The sequence below is a fragment of the Physella acuta genome, unplaced genomic scaffold, assembly GCF_028476545.2.
Source record: "Physella acuta isolate Inbredline_101_S28 unplaced genomic scaffold, ASM2847654v3 ptg001993l, whole genome shotgun sequence".
NCBI lineage: Eukaryota > Metazoa > Mollusca > Gastropoda > Physidae > Physella > Physella acuta.
The window spans coordinates 138,339-150,605 of NW_026733498.1; the positions used below are offsets into that span (position 1 = coordinate 138,339).

At 34.0% G+C, this 12,267-nt stretch overlaps 2 protein-coding genes across 2 annotated transcripts; one reads left to right on the top strand and one right to left on the bottom strand.

Moving 5' to 3' along the window:
* Positions 1-499: 499 nt before the first annotated feature.
* Positions 500-6,256, top strand: LOC131931558 (uncharacterized). Its single transcript, XM_059288403.1, has 5 exons — positions 500-767; positions 1,508-1,653; positions 3,191-3,350; positions 4,192-4,317; positions 5,249-6,256. The coding sequence occupies exons 1-5, from the start codon at positions 595-597 to the stop codon at positions 5,352-5,354; spliced, it is 711 nt and encodes a 236-aa protein (XP_059144386.1). The 5' UTR covers positions 500-594; the 3' UTR covers positions 5,355-6,256.
* A 67-nt stretch (positions 6,257-6,323) lies between these two features.
* LOC131931554 (uncharacterized) lies at positions 6,324-11,222 on the bottom strand (the record flags this gene model as incomplete). The annotated part of the gene is made up of 8 exons (XM_059288395.1): positions 6,324-7,516; positions 8,233-8,297; positions 8,422-8,521; positions 8,711-8,911; positions 9,105-9,150; positions 9,335-9,642; positions 10,090-10,179; positions 11,214-11,222. Coding segments are annotated over 8 exons (1,023 nt in total), but the record flags the coding sequence as incomplete, so codon positions are not given.
* Positions 11,223-12,267: the final 1,045 nt, after the last annotated feature.

A 12,267-nucleotide genomic window follows, 5' to 3' on the forward strand; every position in this document is an offset into this window, starting at 1 on the left:
ATAGATGTAGGCTGTGGTTGATGCAGCTCTGAGCACGAAATCGATAGAGCGACAACATAGTCAGTAGTTGTTATAAATGTATTGTGCTTGTGAAACGTATAAACAAGCTCTTCATCGAATAGTCTGTGTTTATTTGTTTCTTTGATGTTTTAGAAATATTACGGCCGAATAGATTATCTTGTTGGCAAAACGAATAAAAGCGAAGATTAAAATTGATTGATGAGTTATCCCCCTTCTTTTACTACCGGTAAGCGTATAGATACATGAAGAACGATAACTCTTTCCACTAAAGAAATCCAACAGTGACAGTTAGGTGGGACAGTTTTAAATTTTAGACAATTTTTTTTAAAACTTAATTTTAAGCCACCTGTTTAGTCTTTCCGTAATTACGTCAATGATTTTAATAGACTAGTAAGTAAGTAAGAAAAAAAACAACTAAAAAAATGCAAACATAACTTCTGTTATGAAAGCATAATTATGAGAAGAAATGATAATTATATCTCAGATGGATGTTGTAAAGAGGGCGTAACGTTTACGCCACGAACAATAAATGTTTATTTGAGATATCACTAGGTCTATAGTGTAGTCCGCGAAATGTGCACAGGATTAGAAGCTATGGACCTGATAGTGTTGGTGTTTGTTGTAGCAACGGTTGCCCTTGGTGTTGATGGGATTGTTGTGAGCTTCGCGGACGGGAACTCTGCGCTGACCGTTGATATCACAGAAACAGGACCGAACAGCACACGGATTTCGTGTTCCTCCGCCGCGTAAGTTTACAGATTTACTTTTCATCATGCGTCATCCAGCTATCTCGTGACGATCTCATCAGCTGATTAACCTTTTCCTCGGGGGGTCGCATACAAATGATGTCACGCAATTTAGAGTGTGAAGCAAATACTTCATACGTTATAAAACAACAGCTGTATTAAGCTTAAGCGAGGTTGGGCGCAGTGTTTCTTTCAAACATTTTTCTCCGGAGGGGAGGAGGGGGGTGGGGGATCGCTTTAAACTTTTTGGGGGCGCATTTTTTTTTCTTTATCAGTCCCTCGAAGATGCTGAAAAAAGCTCTGGTTTGGTGAAATTACTAATGGCAACGGAGAGGACTTGCATAAATCACATATTCTTCTTTTGTGAAGATTTGTGACGAGGGGCGGTGGGGTTATAAAAGGTGACGTCTCGCCTTGGATTTTAGAAAGTAATTTTTGAAACTTAATCAAGTTAAATTTCGCATCAATTTTTAAAAAAATTAATTGTTATAAAAAAAGGATCAATATAGAGCCTGCCTAGTCTGGACAGAGCTCAATTTGATATTTTAGAAAGAAATCGCTATTTCAATTTTTATACTTTGGGGTAGTATGTTCAGGTCAGGATTAAAAATCTTTGGATCAAATTAAGAGTAAGGTTAATGAGACAAACAAAAGCGAAAGTTTTATTGGTCGATAATATTTACTCTGTTATTCAACAGCTTATTATACATTTCTAAAACGGGTCATGTTTCATTACTTAGGAAAGAAACAAAGCTTCCAGACATTAAAGATGGTGCCATAATAATTGATAGAACGGTGATGATGGCATTGGAAGAGAAATGCAACGAACAGACGACCACCCCTACGTCTGCAGACGGCAGGATTCGCCGGGCTATGGTCGCTCCAGGTAGGGCCTATGTCTTCTCTGAATGCAGCAATTTAAACAAAAAATTCCACCTGTTCATTTAGTATAATTGACACCTTGGTATATTTTTATGACATGAAGATCTGGTCGAGTGGTAGGATAAACGTTCGTGAGTAGAGTTATAATAGCAGCCTTCCTAAATCCATACATCTCTTACGAGTAGGCATAACTCAGTCTAGTCCTCCCAGCTCTAAGGAGTACCTTGCTCATGTCCACCCATTTCTAATGGGTACTTGGCTCATGTCCTCCCATCTCTAATGGGTACTAGGCACATGTCCACCCAGCTCTAATGGGTACCTGGCTCATGTCCACCCATCTCTAATGGGTACCTGGCTCATGTCCACCCATCTCTAATGGGTACCTGGCTCAAGTTTGGAAAAATAAAACTGATATTGCAGCACTCAGTCCATTCACATCCTGCTCTAACGTATCACTCTATATTAGTCAAATCATTTTGACTTTTATAGGATGGCTCGCCTCTGTTGTTTTTTGAACGGGTTGACTGATGTATTGATGGGTTTGTCGATTTCTGTTACATTGGACACTAATTAAGAAGGCATGCTCATTATTAGTCACAACAAGACATAAGAGCTGCTGTTAAATTTTTTAGATCAATCTATAGATATATAGAGTATTGTAAAGAGATATTTTTAAAGGTTAGATTCTGGATTTGAGCTTGAGCTATTGTGGAAGATTTAACATACAATTGTCCAACACTGGACTTTTCAAAAATATTAACGATGTGTAGTTGTTAGGTATTGAAATGATTGGGTATGTGTTATTTTAGGCCCACTTACAGTATAACGCATTATTATAGAATATTTAAATGTTTACCAACTAGTGTAAAACCACATAACCCCATATAACACTCTGGTGTATCACTGTAAGTTACAGAGTAACGCCACATTATACCATATAGAGTTTCTTCCAGGCATCTCTTCACTTTTAACAGTGTCGTCGTTTACCCCCCCCCCCCCCCCCCCCCCCCCCCCCCGAAAATATCAAGTGCACCCCCCCCCTACACATACACCGGAGAAAAAAGCCTGGAAGAAACACTAATCCTATATAGCAATCTGGTGTATGGAGATGTCATTATATAGTTATATTTATGTGCGTCGTGGGTAGGAAAGAAATGTCACATAAGTCTTTCATAATAACCGCAAGGTTCCTTAAGACTTGGATGTATAGAAATACCACATATAGAGTTATATACTAGTGTTTTATATTATCTGCACGGTGCAGGCAAGAAATATCATATAAGCGGGAAAAGCTAGTGTGCAAAGTTTATCATCTGTGCGCGCTGTTCTAAAATCCTTATACAAGAATATATTTATTTTACAAAATCGCTGCGCGGCAGCTCAAAAGTACCGCGCGGCCGCGCAACCGCGTAGCTTAGAGGGAACATCGTACTAGTGTTATATAATATCTGCACGATGTAGGCAAGAAATGTCATATAAGTGTTATATACTAGTGTTGTATATTATCTGCTCGTCCCTAAGACTGGCTGTATCTCTGTCAGGCACGCACTGGTGCGGCGCGGACAACACTGCTGACCACTACAACGACATGGGCTACTTTCACGACACTGACGCCTGCTGTCGAGACCACGACCATTGCGGCTTGTGTATCTCATCCGGGGAGACCAAACACAACATAAGAAACAATAAAATCTACACAATGTCAGTTTCTTTTGTTGTGTTTTTTTACTTTAATTTTTTATTTATTTTGTTGCTGAATTTTTTTTAATGTTTTAAATATTAACAGGTCATATGATGTTTGATAGCATTCTAGTTTATGTTAAACTTTTTTTTCTAACTCAAAACAATTCTATTAATTATGTGGTCAGAATATCATTATATAAAAATAAAAATTGACATTAAAAAAAAACAACGTTGTAGCCTTAGATTCAGCAAAGTATCAATCAGTGTTTCTTCAAGAATTTTTTCTCCGGGGGGGGGGGGGGGGGGGTGGGGGGGGCACTTGAAATTTTGGGGGGGGGGGCGGTAGACTTTCTTTTTCTTCGGGGGGGGGGGGCTGTTAAAAGTATATATTTTCTATATAAATTATATAAATTATAAATTTCATTTCGTTCGGGGGGGGGGGGGGGGGGGGGGGGGGACTTCGAAGAGATGCCTGGAAGAAACTCTGCAGACGCAGACAATATGAAAATGTAAAATAAAATCTCGGCATTCATTTTATTTTAATTCAAGCACTTATGTACATTGGCCAGATTTTTTAAAAGTGTGGACAATTTTTATTGTACTTATTTTAGAGATTGGTACATAATAAAACAGTCAACCAACAAAATTAGCTATGTACTTATTAAGTTTCTTTCATTTTGCATGGGGGGGGGGGGGTGAGGGCATTTTAAAAACTTTCTAAAAGACGGTAGTTATAAGAATGGTTACAGTATAGGCCTATATCTTTTTTTTCTATGCCCGAAAGAAAACACACTGACTCTAACTCAATCACTTATAATAGCGCTAGCCCTAACACAAAAAAATTATTTCAACTCTGCAGATGTAGCTGCGAATGTGACAAAAAGTTCAGCCTTTGTTTAAAAAATGTTGGCAGCCTCGTTTCGCAGACAGTCGGCTCTCTCTTCTTCAACATCTTGCAAGTGCCATGTGTTGATATCAATGCGCGGTAAGTATGAAGATATAGACCTACTTTTTGTGATAAACGATCACTATATCTGGTAAAAATCTGACACATATGAATCTGTTTTATGACTTAGGGTCGAACTTGTGTTTAGTACCGTAAATAAACACGGCGAGTAGTCAAGTAGGCCTAACTATTAAAACAAATCTGGGTTTTTGATGTAGATTAGCCTACCTGCTTATTGGCGTGTGTCAGTGGCGTAGGCAGGGGGGGGGGGGGTGTTAGGAGGGTCATAACCCCCCCCCCCCCTAGACCCCTCGGTATATATATATAAAAAGTATGAGGGAGGGTGCAAATCGAAAGTGTGAGGTGGGTGCAAATCGAAAGTTTGAGGGAGGGGGGGGGGGGGTTGCAAATCGAAAGTTTGTCCCCGGGTAAAAATTGGACCCCCCCCCCTTGAGACGATCCTGGCTACGCCACTGGCGTGTGTGAATGTTGCTGGTTTTTTTTTTGGTAGGCATGAACACCGCTTAATGAAATGACTGACCAAATATATATGAGACTTTATTTTCGCGACGACACACATAAACAGATCTGGAATACGAACACAACCTTTCTGTTGTCGCATAGAATACGTTTTTGTTCCAAAAATAAATATGAACGTTTTGTGTTTTAACGAATTAATTATGATTCACAAGAACAAATTTGTTGTTTGTAGTAAATAATAATAAATATGAACATTTTACCCAGTGTGTATTAAAAGTGCTTGTCTTTGACTATGAACATGTCTGTTTTTGCTAAGGTAATTATAAACGTTTTTAAAGTAAGAAAACAAAGTATTGTATTTTTTTTTCCTGCCTGTCTCACTGAAGGTGGTAATGGGCTTAAATTAATTTATTATTAAGTTTCTGTTAGAATTTTATAAGAGAGGTTTAAATTTTCCCATTACTTAACTTTAAAAAAAATTAAATTGCAGACCACCTGGCCTATCATCATCCTCCTATTACTCGCAGACGACCAAAGCACCAAGTTTTATAAGAAAAATTGCAAGCTGGTTTGCAGACATTTTTGGAAAAAAATGAAATCTAAATATCAACACAAAAAAACATTTCTACAATTTTCTTAATCTGGAAATCCATATTTTCCATAATCTCAGTTTTTCCTTGTAATATAATTTATTGTTGGTGCCAAATTATTATAATGATTGTAATGGCATGAAATAAAAATAAAATCGTTAGATCTCAACTTGGGACTTTCACCAAACAACATACTCAATAATTCAACACAACAAAAAAAAAAGTTTAATTAAAAATTTGATTATATTTGATTAGGATGATAGAGATTGTACTTTATGCTTTTGTAAAATTTTCTTGTAATAAGCAATAATAAAATAAAATACACCAGTTGCACACTCTTGCAGACATAGACAGGAGGACTCCCCAAAAGCTAGACTACATTTTGTTTATATAATGACCTTGTTCTACTACAAGTATTCAGTGTGTGAGTATTCAGATATAAAGATAAACAAAAATTGCATATACCAAAATAAGAAAAATATAACAAATAATAAAATGGCAGCATATTTTCAGTAGGAATATAAATATTGTAAATTACATTTTAAATATAGATAATTTGGAAGTATAGTAAAAATACTAAAATAATAAATTCATGGCATTCTCTAGGTCCAAAAATAAAAGAACACAAGCCCACAAGATAAAAAATATTGTTAAAAATATAAATACATATTAGTTTATAAAAATCTAAAAAAAAAAGATGGTTTAAAAATAGTAAGGCATTAGATAAAATTGTATTCATCAACTGATTTCTAAAGAATAATTTTATTTTACCCTAAGTTAAATTGTAGGTATATGATGTTCTAGATAAAATCATTCAAATTTAATGAGTCAACTTTTGACTATTCAATTGAAATTTGAGTAAATGTTAGGTTAGTCAATAAAATATTTCTACATTGGAAAAAAAAAAATCTTAAATTTAAAACAACTGTGAAAAAGGAAACACAATTGAGTAAGCTAACACAAGTATGAGAAGATAAACATTTTTAAAATCTTGATTATTAGCTCTATATATTAAAAAAATCATTTATACAAAAAACTTTTTTTTTTTAATATGAAAATTATGTTCAGTAGTAGCATAAATTATTGTGACCATAATTGGAATGTATACATTTGTGAACACATTTATAAGTAGTATCAAAAGTTGTAAAATATTAAACATATAAATAAAATGCATAGAGTATTTATCCATAGCTATGTATTTGTTTCAAAATATTTATCACAAAAGTTATTTTATAAGTAGTGCTTTTTTGGGTGAAAATACCATTTGAATTTTTTATAGTACTTACATTTTAAATTGTATAATACATTTTTATAAAAAAGTAGAGAAAGAGTTAACACAAAAACAGATTTTAAGGAAGATGTAGTCACTGACTTTATGCATAGTAAAATTATGCCAGAATTTTATAAAACTTTGAACCAGAATAATTTTGATATGGGCATAATTAACAGATGCATTTTATACTGTCATGTCAAAACATATATAAATAAAATTTCAGTAAAAAAATAAGTTTAGGCATTGGTGCAAAAACCATCACCATCATGACATCTCTGTAGGATTTTATATTTACAAAATGCAAAACAATATTTTATGAAATACAGAAGGTCATTATCTCATATTGAGAAATAATTTTTTGTAATTTAAAGTCTCATGTCAGTGAAACCATCAAATAAAACAGGTAAGTACAATCAAATTGCATGTAAATTTTACTGTTAATTAAGAAAACTTTAGGCCCCTTACAATAGTATTTTTGTGGTTTAGCCAATTAGTCAGCCATCTCATCAGTTGAAAGTAGTGTATAAATAGGGTAACATTTAAAACAATTTGTTTAAAGTATGTTTATAAAAGGTGCTAGTATATGAAGGGGTGTGATATTTAAACTTTGGTGTCTACACTTTAAAAAAATAGTCCCAGACAGAACAAGTGCAACAAACTCTATACCTGCGATGGTAAGAAAATCTCAATGTTAACACCAAACCTCACCGTCACTGTCATTATACACTGAATCACTGTCATCATTGTTGTTGTCATCGACAAGTAACTCAGTTTTATCCACCTCGTCCAGCATCCAGGGTGCACGCATCAGCACAACCATCATCAGGCGGTCAAGGTATGACCTTTGACTTTTAAACTCCTTTAACATATACATCAAGGCCTCCAGAACATCATCCTGGCAAAATGATTTTTTTAAAAAATTAAACGTTAAATAAGCTACCAACTAAAATTATTTTGGCACCGTTTATCTTTTGACTGTTTAGAGCAGGGGTCTCCAAACTACGGCCCGCGGGCCGGATGCGGCCCGCGAAGTCCCCTCATCCGGCCCGCGGAGATCTTTTTGTCCAAGGAAAAATTGTTTGTTGGTGATGGCTGAGGAACTTTGCCCAGAAAAATCAAAGACATGCCTGGAAGAAACTGGCCCCCGAACTGAAATTTATAGTTAATGCGGCCCTCGAACTGAAAAGTTTGGAGACCCCTGGTTTAGAGCATACTCCCCTAATTATAATTCTTCCAAATGCATAACTTCACAGCATGATACATTAACATTTCTTGCTTAAGCTGGATACATAAAATGAAATGCAATTACACTATTGTGTTTACCATTCAGATTGAAGGGGGATTCCAAAGTAATACAATACTACTATAGTATTGGTATTTTAACCCTCCCACACCCATGCACTAGTAGTTTAATGCAACAAAAATGTTTATATAAATGACATTGTTACTGTAACGTTGTCGTATTATAGCTTTACCACATTAAGCCTCATTAAATAACATTACATAATATGATATATAATTAAAATTATACTTTATATTTAGGTTATTTAAAAAAACTTTACCAAAAAAGTTCAATTAAAAATAAAATTCTATACAAAATATCCATCTCACCTTTGAGACATCATGTGCTTTAAGTCCTTCAATACCTCTCTCATAATAGTCAGCTATTCTGTCCACTAAAGTAATACATTAAAAAGACAGATAATTTAATCTTGTGCATATTACTTTCACATAATTGAAATGATAATTTTAATGTGACGTAAATAGAGAACATAAAAGTATATGAAGAGAAACTCTTACATTCTGTATTAGGAGTGGGCTGAAATGTTTCAGACTGCATCTGTCTAATACACGCTAAAGCTGAGTCTCTTTCTGACTTCAGCTGCTGAAGATCAATATCCTAAAAAAATAATTATTCTTGATATTTAAAAAAAACTAATTTTCTTCATGAATCAGTAATTTAAAATTACAATGGAAACTGAACATTTTTTTAAAAAGTAAATATTATTATACCCTTTAATCAGGACAACAACTTTTTACTAATCAAACATCAAGTTTAAGGAACTCAATTAGCACAGCAACTATTCACCATTTGTTTAATTGTATCTTGTAATGATGTCAGCTTAAGCTGAAGAGTGACCAGCTCTTCCTGGATTGTAATCTTCTCTTTTAAGCTACTCAGAAGATCTGATGGAGATGAGTTTATAATCTGATCCACATCAACTGTCTCATTTTTCATCACCACAAGGATTGAGCGGAGCTTTTCCCATTTCTTATCTGGAGTCGTAATCTGAAACATACACTTATAATTTTATTACAGCTTACACAGATTTAACTACACTGAACAAATACACAAGAAATGCTATAGATATTAAAGCCATCTACTTTTGTTTCAGTTTTTTAAAATTATTTTTAGTTTAAAATCTAAATATTAACGATCTCTCATTTAATTAAAAGTACAAATAAAGGTGACTTAAACAAACCTTTTCAGCATTTTTAGAATACACATCTAAAAGCGGTTCACTGCCCCTATATAAAAAAAAATGTAATAAGAAAGAATAGGATAACATTTAAAATTTTACATTTATTGTCAATTAGATTATTTGAAAATAAAATTGTGTTCTTAAAAATTGAATAAGTCCCTAAATCAGCATTAAAATTATTTAATTTATTTTTTCTTGCATAATGTAACAGAAATTCTCTTATTATTGACCTTCTTGTATTCCTTAGTGCTAATGCGGGTGAAGTGGGAATAGTATTTAGGTGTAATGAAACCGGTCTTGTGGTAATTTCTGTGTGGGGCCTGGTGAGGTTTGTTGGTGTCTGGTGTGACAGCCTCACTGAATCTGGTAAAGTTAATGATGTGGGTGAAGAACTGAAGTACTCTCTTATGGGTGTAGGTGAACTTGATGTTCTATTTCGTGGTGAAGGTATTGGGCTCAAATGTGGGCTCTGGTCATGTTTGCACAGTAAATTTGGGCTTTTATTTGCAGCATCTCTTTCATAATCTGATGAATTTATCTGCAAGAAATATGCATAATCAATTGTATTTATGTTTGGAGTCATTTACCTTCTGCTGAAATGTTAGTTACTTAGAAGTTAAATATAATTTTGTAAAAATAATAATAATTTATGTTAGGCTATATATAATGTGGCCCCTGAGTCTATTCACTGTAGTGGGTACTTAAACTACTTGGGAAAAGTATAAGATACAAGGCAGTGTGTGCTCAACACAATTCTTTTTATTTTTATGCTAAGGTCAAAGAAACACGTGAACTCTACATCATCTACCTTACTGATTATATTATCGCTATCAGGTTTGAAAGTAATGAGAGGGTGTGTTTTTTAACCAGTTTTCTTATAAATCAAATAAAGAAGTCAAATTTTATAAATAGAAAGTAAATTATTAGCATGCATTAGTACAAATTTATGAAATAAGTAAAGTTCGAATGAAAAATCAAAACTTACTACACATTTTGTCTTATCTGTTGGTTCTTCTGGAGATGAATTTTTCTTTTCATCCACAACTGCTCCTTCTAGCAGAGTGCGAGAAATTCTCTGAAAGTAAAACCATTTTCTTATCTTAACAGTTGGCAAAGATATCTTTATAAAGCCTTTATTTTTAATGCTGTGTTTGAAATGCAGAAGTTAGAGATAACTACTATATATATATATATATATATATATATATATATATATATATATATATATATATATATATATATATATATATATATATATATATATATATATATATATATATATATATATAAATATATATATATAAAACCCAGGATGATAAATAAATTGTTAATTTTTTTAATATATTGAGAGCTGGGTGACTTAGGGATGTCCTATGTGTTTTTGAATGTGAGACACATATGACTGCTAACCAAAAGTCTCAAGTTCAAATTCAAGTTTGTAGAGTCAAACCAGCTGGCCCAAGTTGAAGCTAGGTAAAGTAAAGGCAGCTGGGAATAATGCTGACCCAACTATGACACTATCCCTTCATGTGCAGAGGTCACAGAAGCAGTGAATTCTACTTTACAGCCCTATGGACTGTCAGATTTGAAAGGGAACTTTACTTTACGACTTTCTGAACCAATAAGGGGGTCATCCATTAATCATAATGACGTCACGCTTTTTTTGACGATTTTTTACCTCCCCCCCTCCCCTCCGTCACACGTCGTCACAAAAAGCCAGACCACCCCCACCTAAAATGACGTCACACCTCAACCTACAACCCCCCTCAAAATTGCAGTTTGAATTTTTTTAAAACATCGATATTTTTCCAAAATCTTGTCTAAACTATTACAATTTATTTAAAAAGTTATCTAAAACGCAAAATAATGTCTAAAATTCGTTTTCTAACATTGCTTTTTTTATAATGCAAAAATGTGACGTCGCAACATCTGAACCCCCCCTCCCCCTCATCACACATCGTCACAAAATTACGGGACTCCCCTTACGAGTGTGACGTCATTTATGGATGACCCCTAACAGTTGAGTTAGAACCCACATTCCTTAATTAAATGGATGACTCCTAAGTAGTAAGTAGGGCCTAAGTAACTAAGTAAATATTTTAAGTTTACATGAAGTTTTTTTTAGAGCTGCATCTTGTTCTTCAGGCCGCGTTCTTCTGAGATTTGACATTCTTTAAAGAACTTTAATTAGGCTAATAGTTTTTTTAATTTTTAATACACAATCAATATTATTATTAACATTATATTTATTATATAATTAGATCTAGATCTATAACAAATACAGACATGTCACATTTATTTTTATTAGTCTCATTAGTGACATTAGTCATTTTTTTTACTTTAGTTTTACTAGTTTTAGACTTAGTCTTTTACTTTTACTAGACTCTTCTCACTCTAACTCTTGTATAGTACATAAATTTAATTTAAGAAATAATATTTAGATCTATGAATTAATTAACAGAAAGAATTAAGGGCAAGGCTTTATAGTTTATAGAAGACTATTATTTGAGTAAAATGGGACTCAAATAATCTATCACTGAAACTGAAATTCATTTATTCGTTGTTCATTTATAAAACCGAAAATACTTTTTAATGCAATCACTGTGAAAAACAAGAACTTTTTTAAAAAAAGATCTCCTAGCCCTAGCCTAATAATCAAAAAGTAAAAAAAAAAAAAAAAACCACTTTTGTGACTAGGGCCTACACTACAACCTCCCCACCCCCATTGCCAGTGTCGGATTAAGAAGGGGTGGGCTGAGGGGGACTATGCATGAGATACTTTTTCTGGCACATAAAATGATAAATGGGTTCATCAGCCTGTGTCAGAAAAAAACTGAATCTCATCAAAACAAACTAAAAAAAACTAGTTTTTACGACACGTTAATTGTTAACACAAAATGACCAGCTAGTGGTAGGCCTTAGCCCTATAGTCTATAGCCCTATAGTCCCCAAGAAATAGAAAATCGTATAAACCTACTGATCCGGCTGTCTAAACCGTTCGAAAACACGTTTTGTAAGGTAAGAATTGTGTTTTGAGTGTGTGTTGTTGGGAGTGGCAGGTCGGTTAGTAACGAGCCCACGTGTTAGCAACAAGGACATGAGTACCGAATTGAAGTCGTGAGGCCCTTAGGCTTATAGCTCTTATAGGGGCTCCCAAATGTTC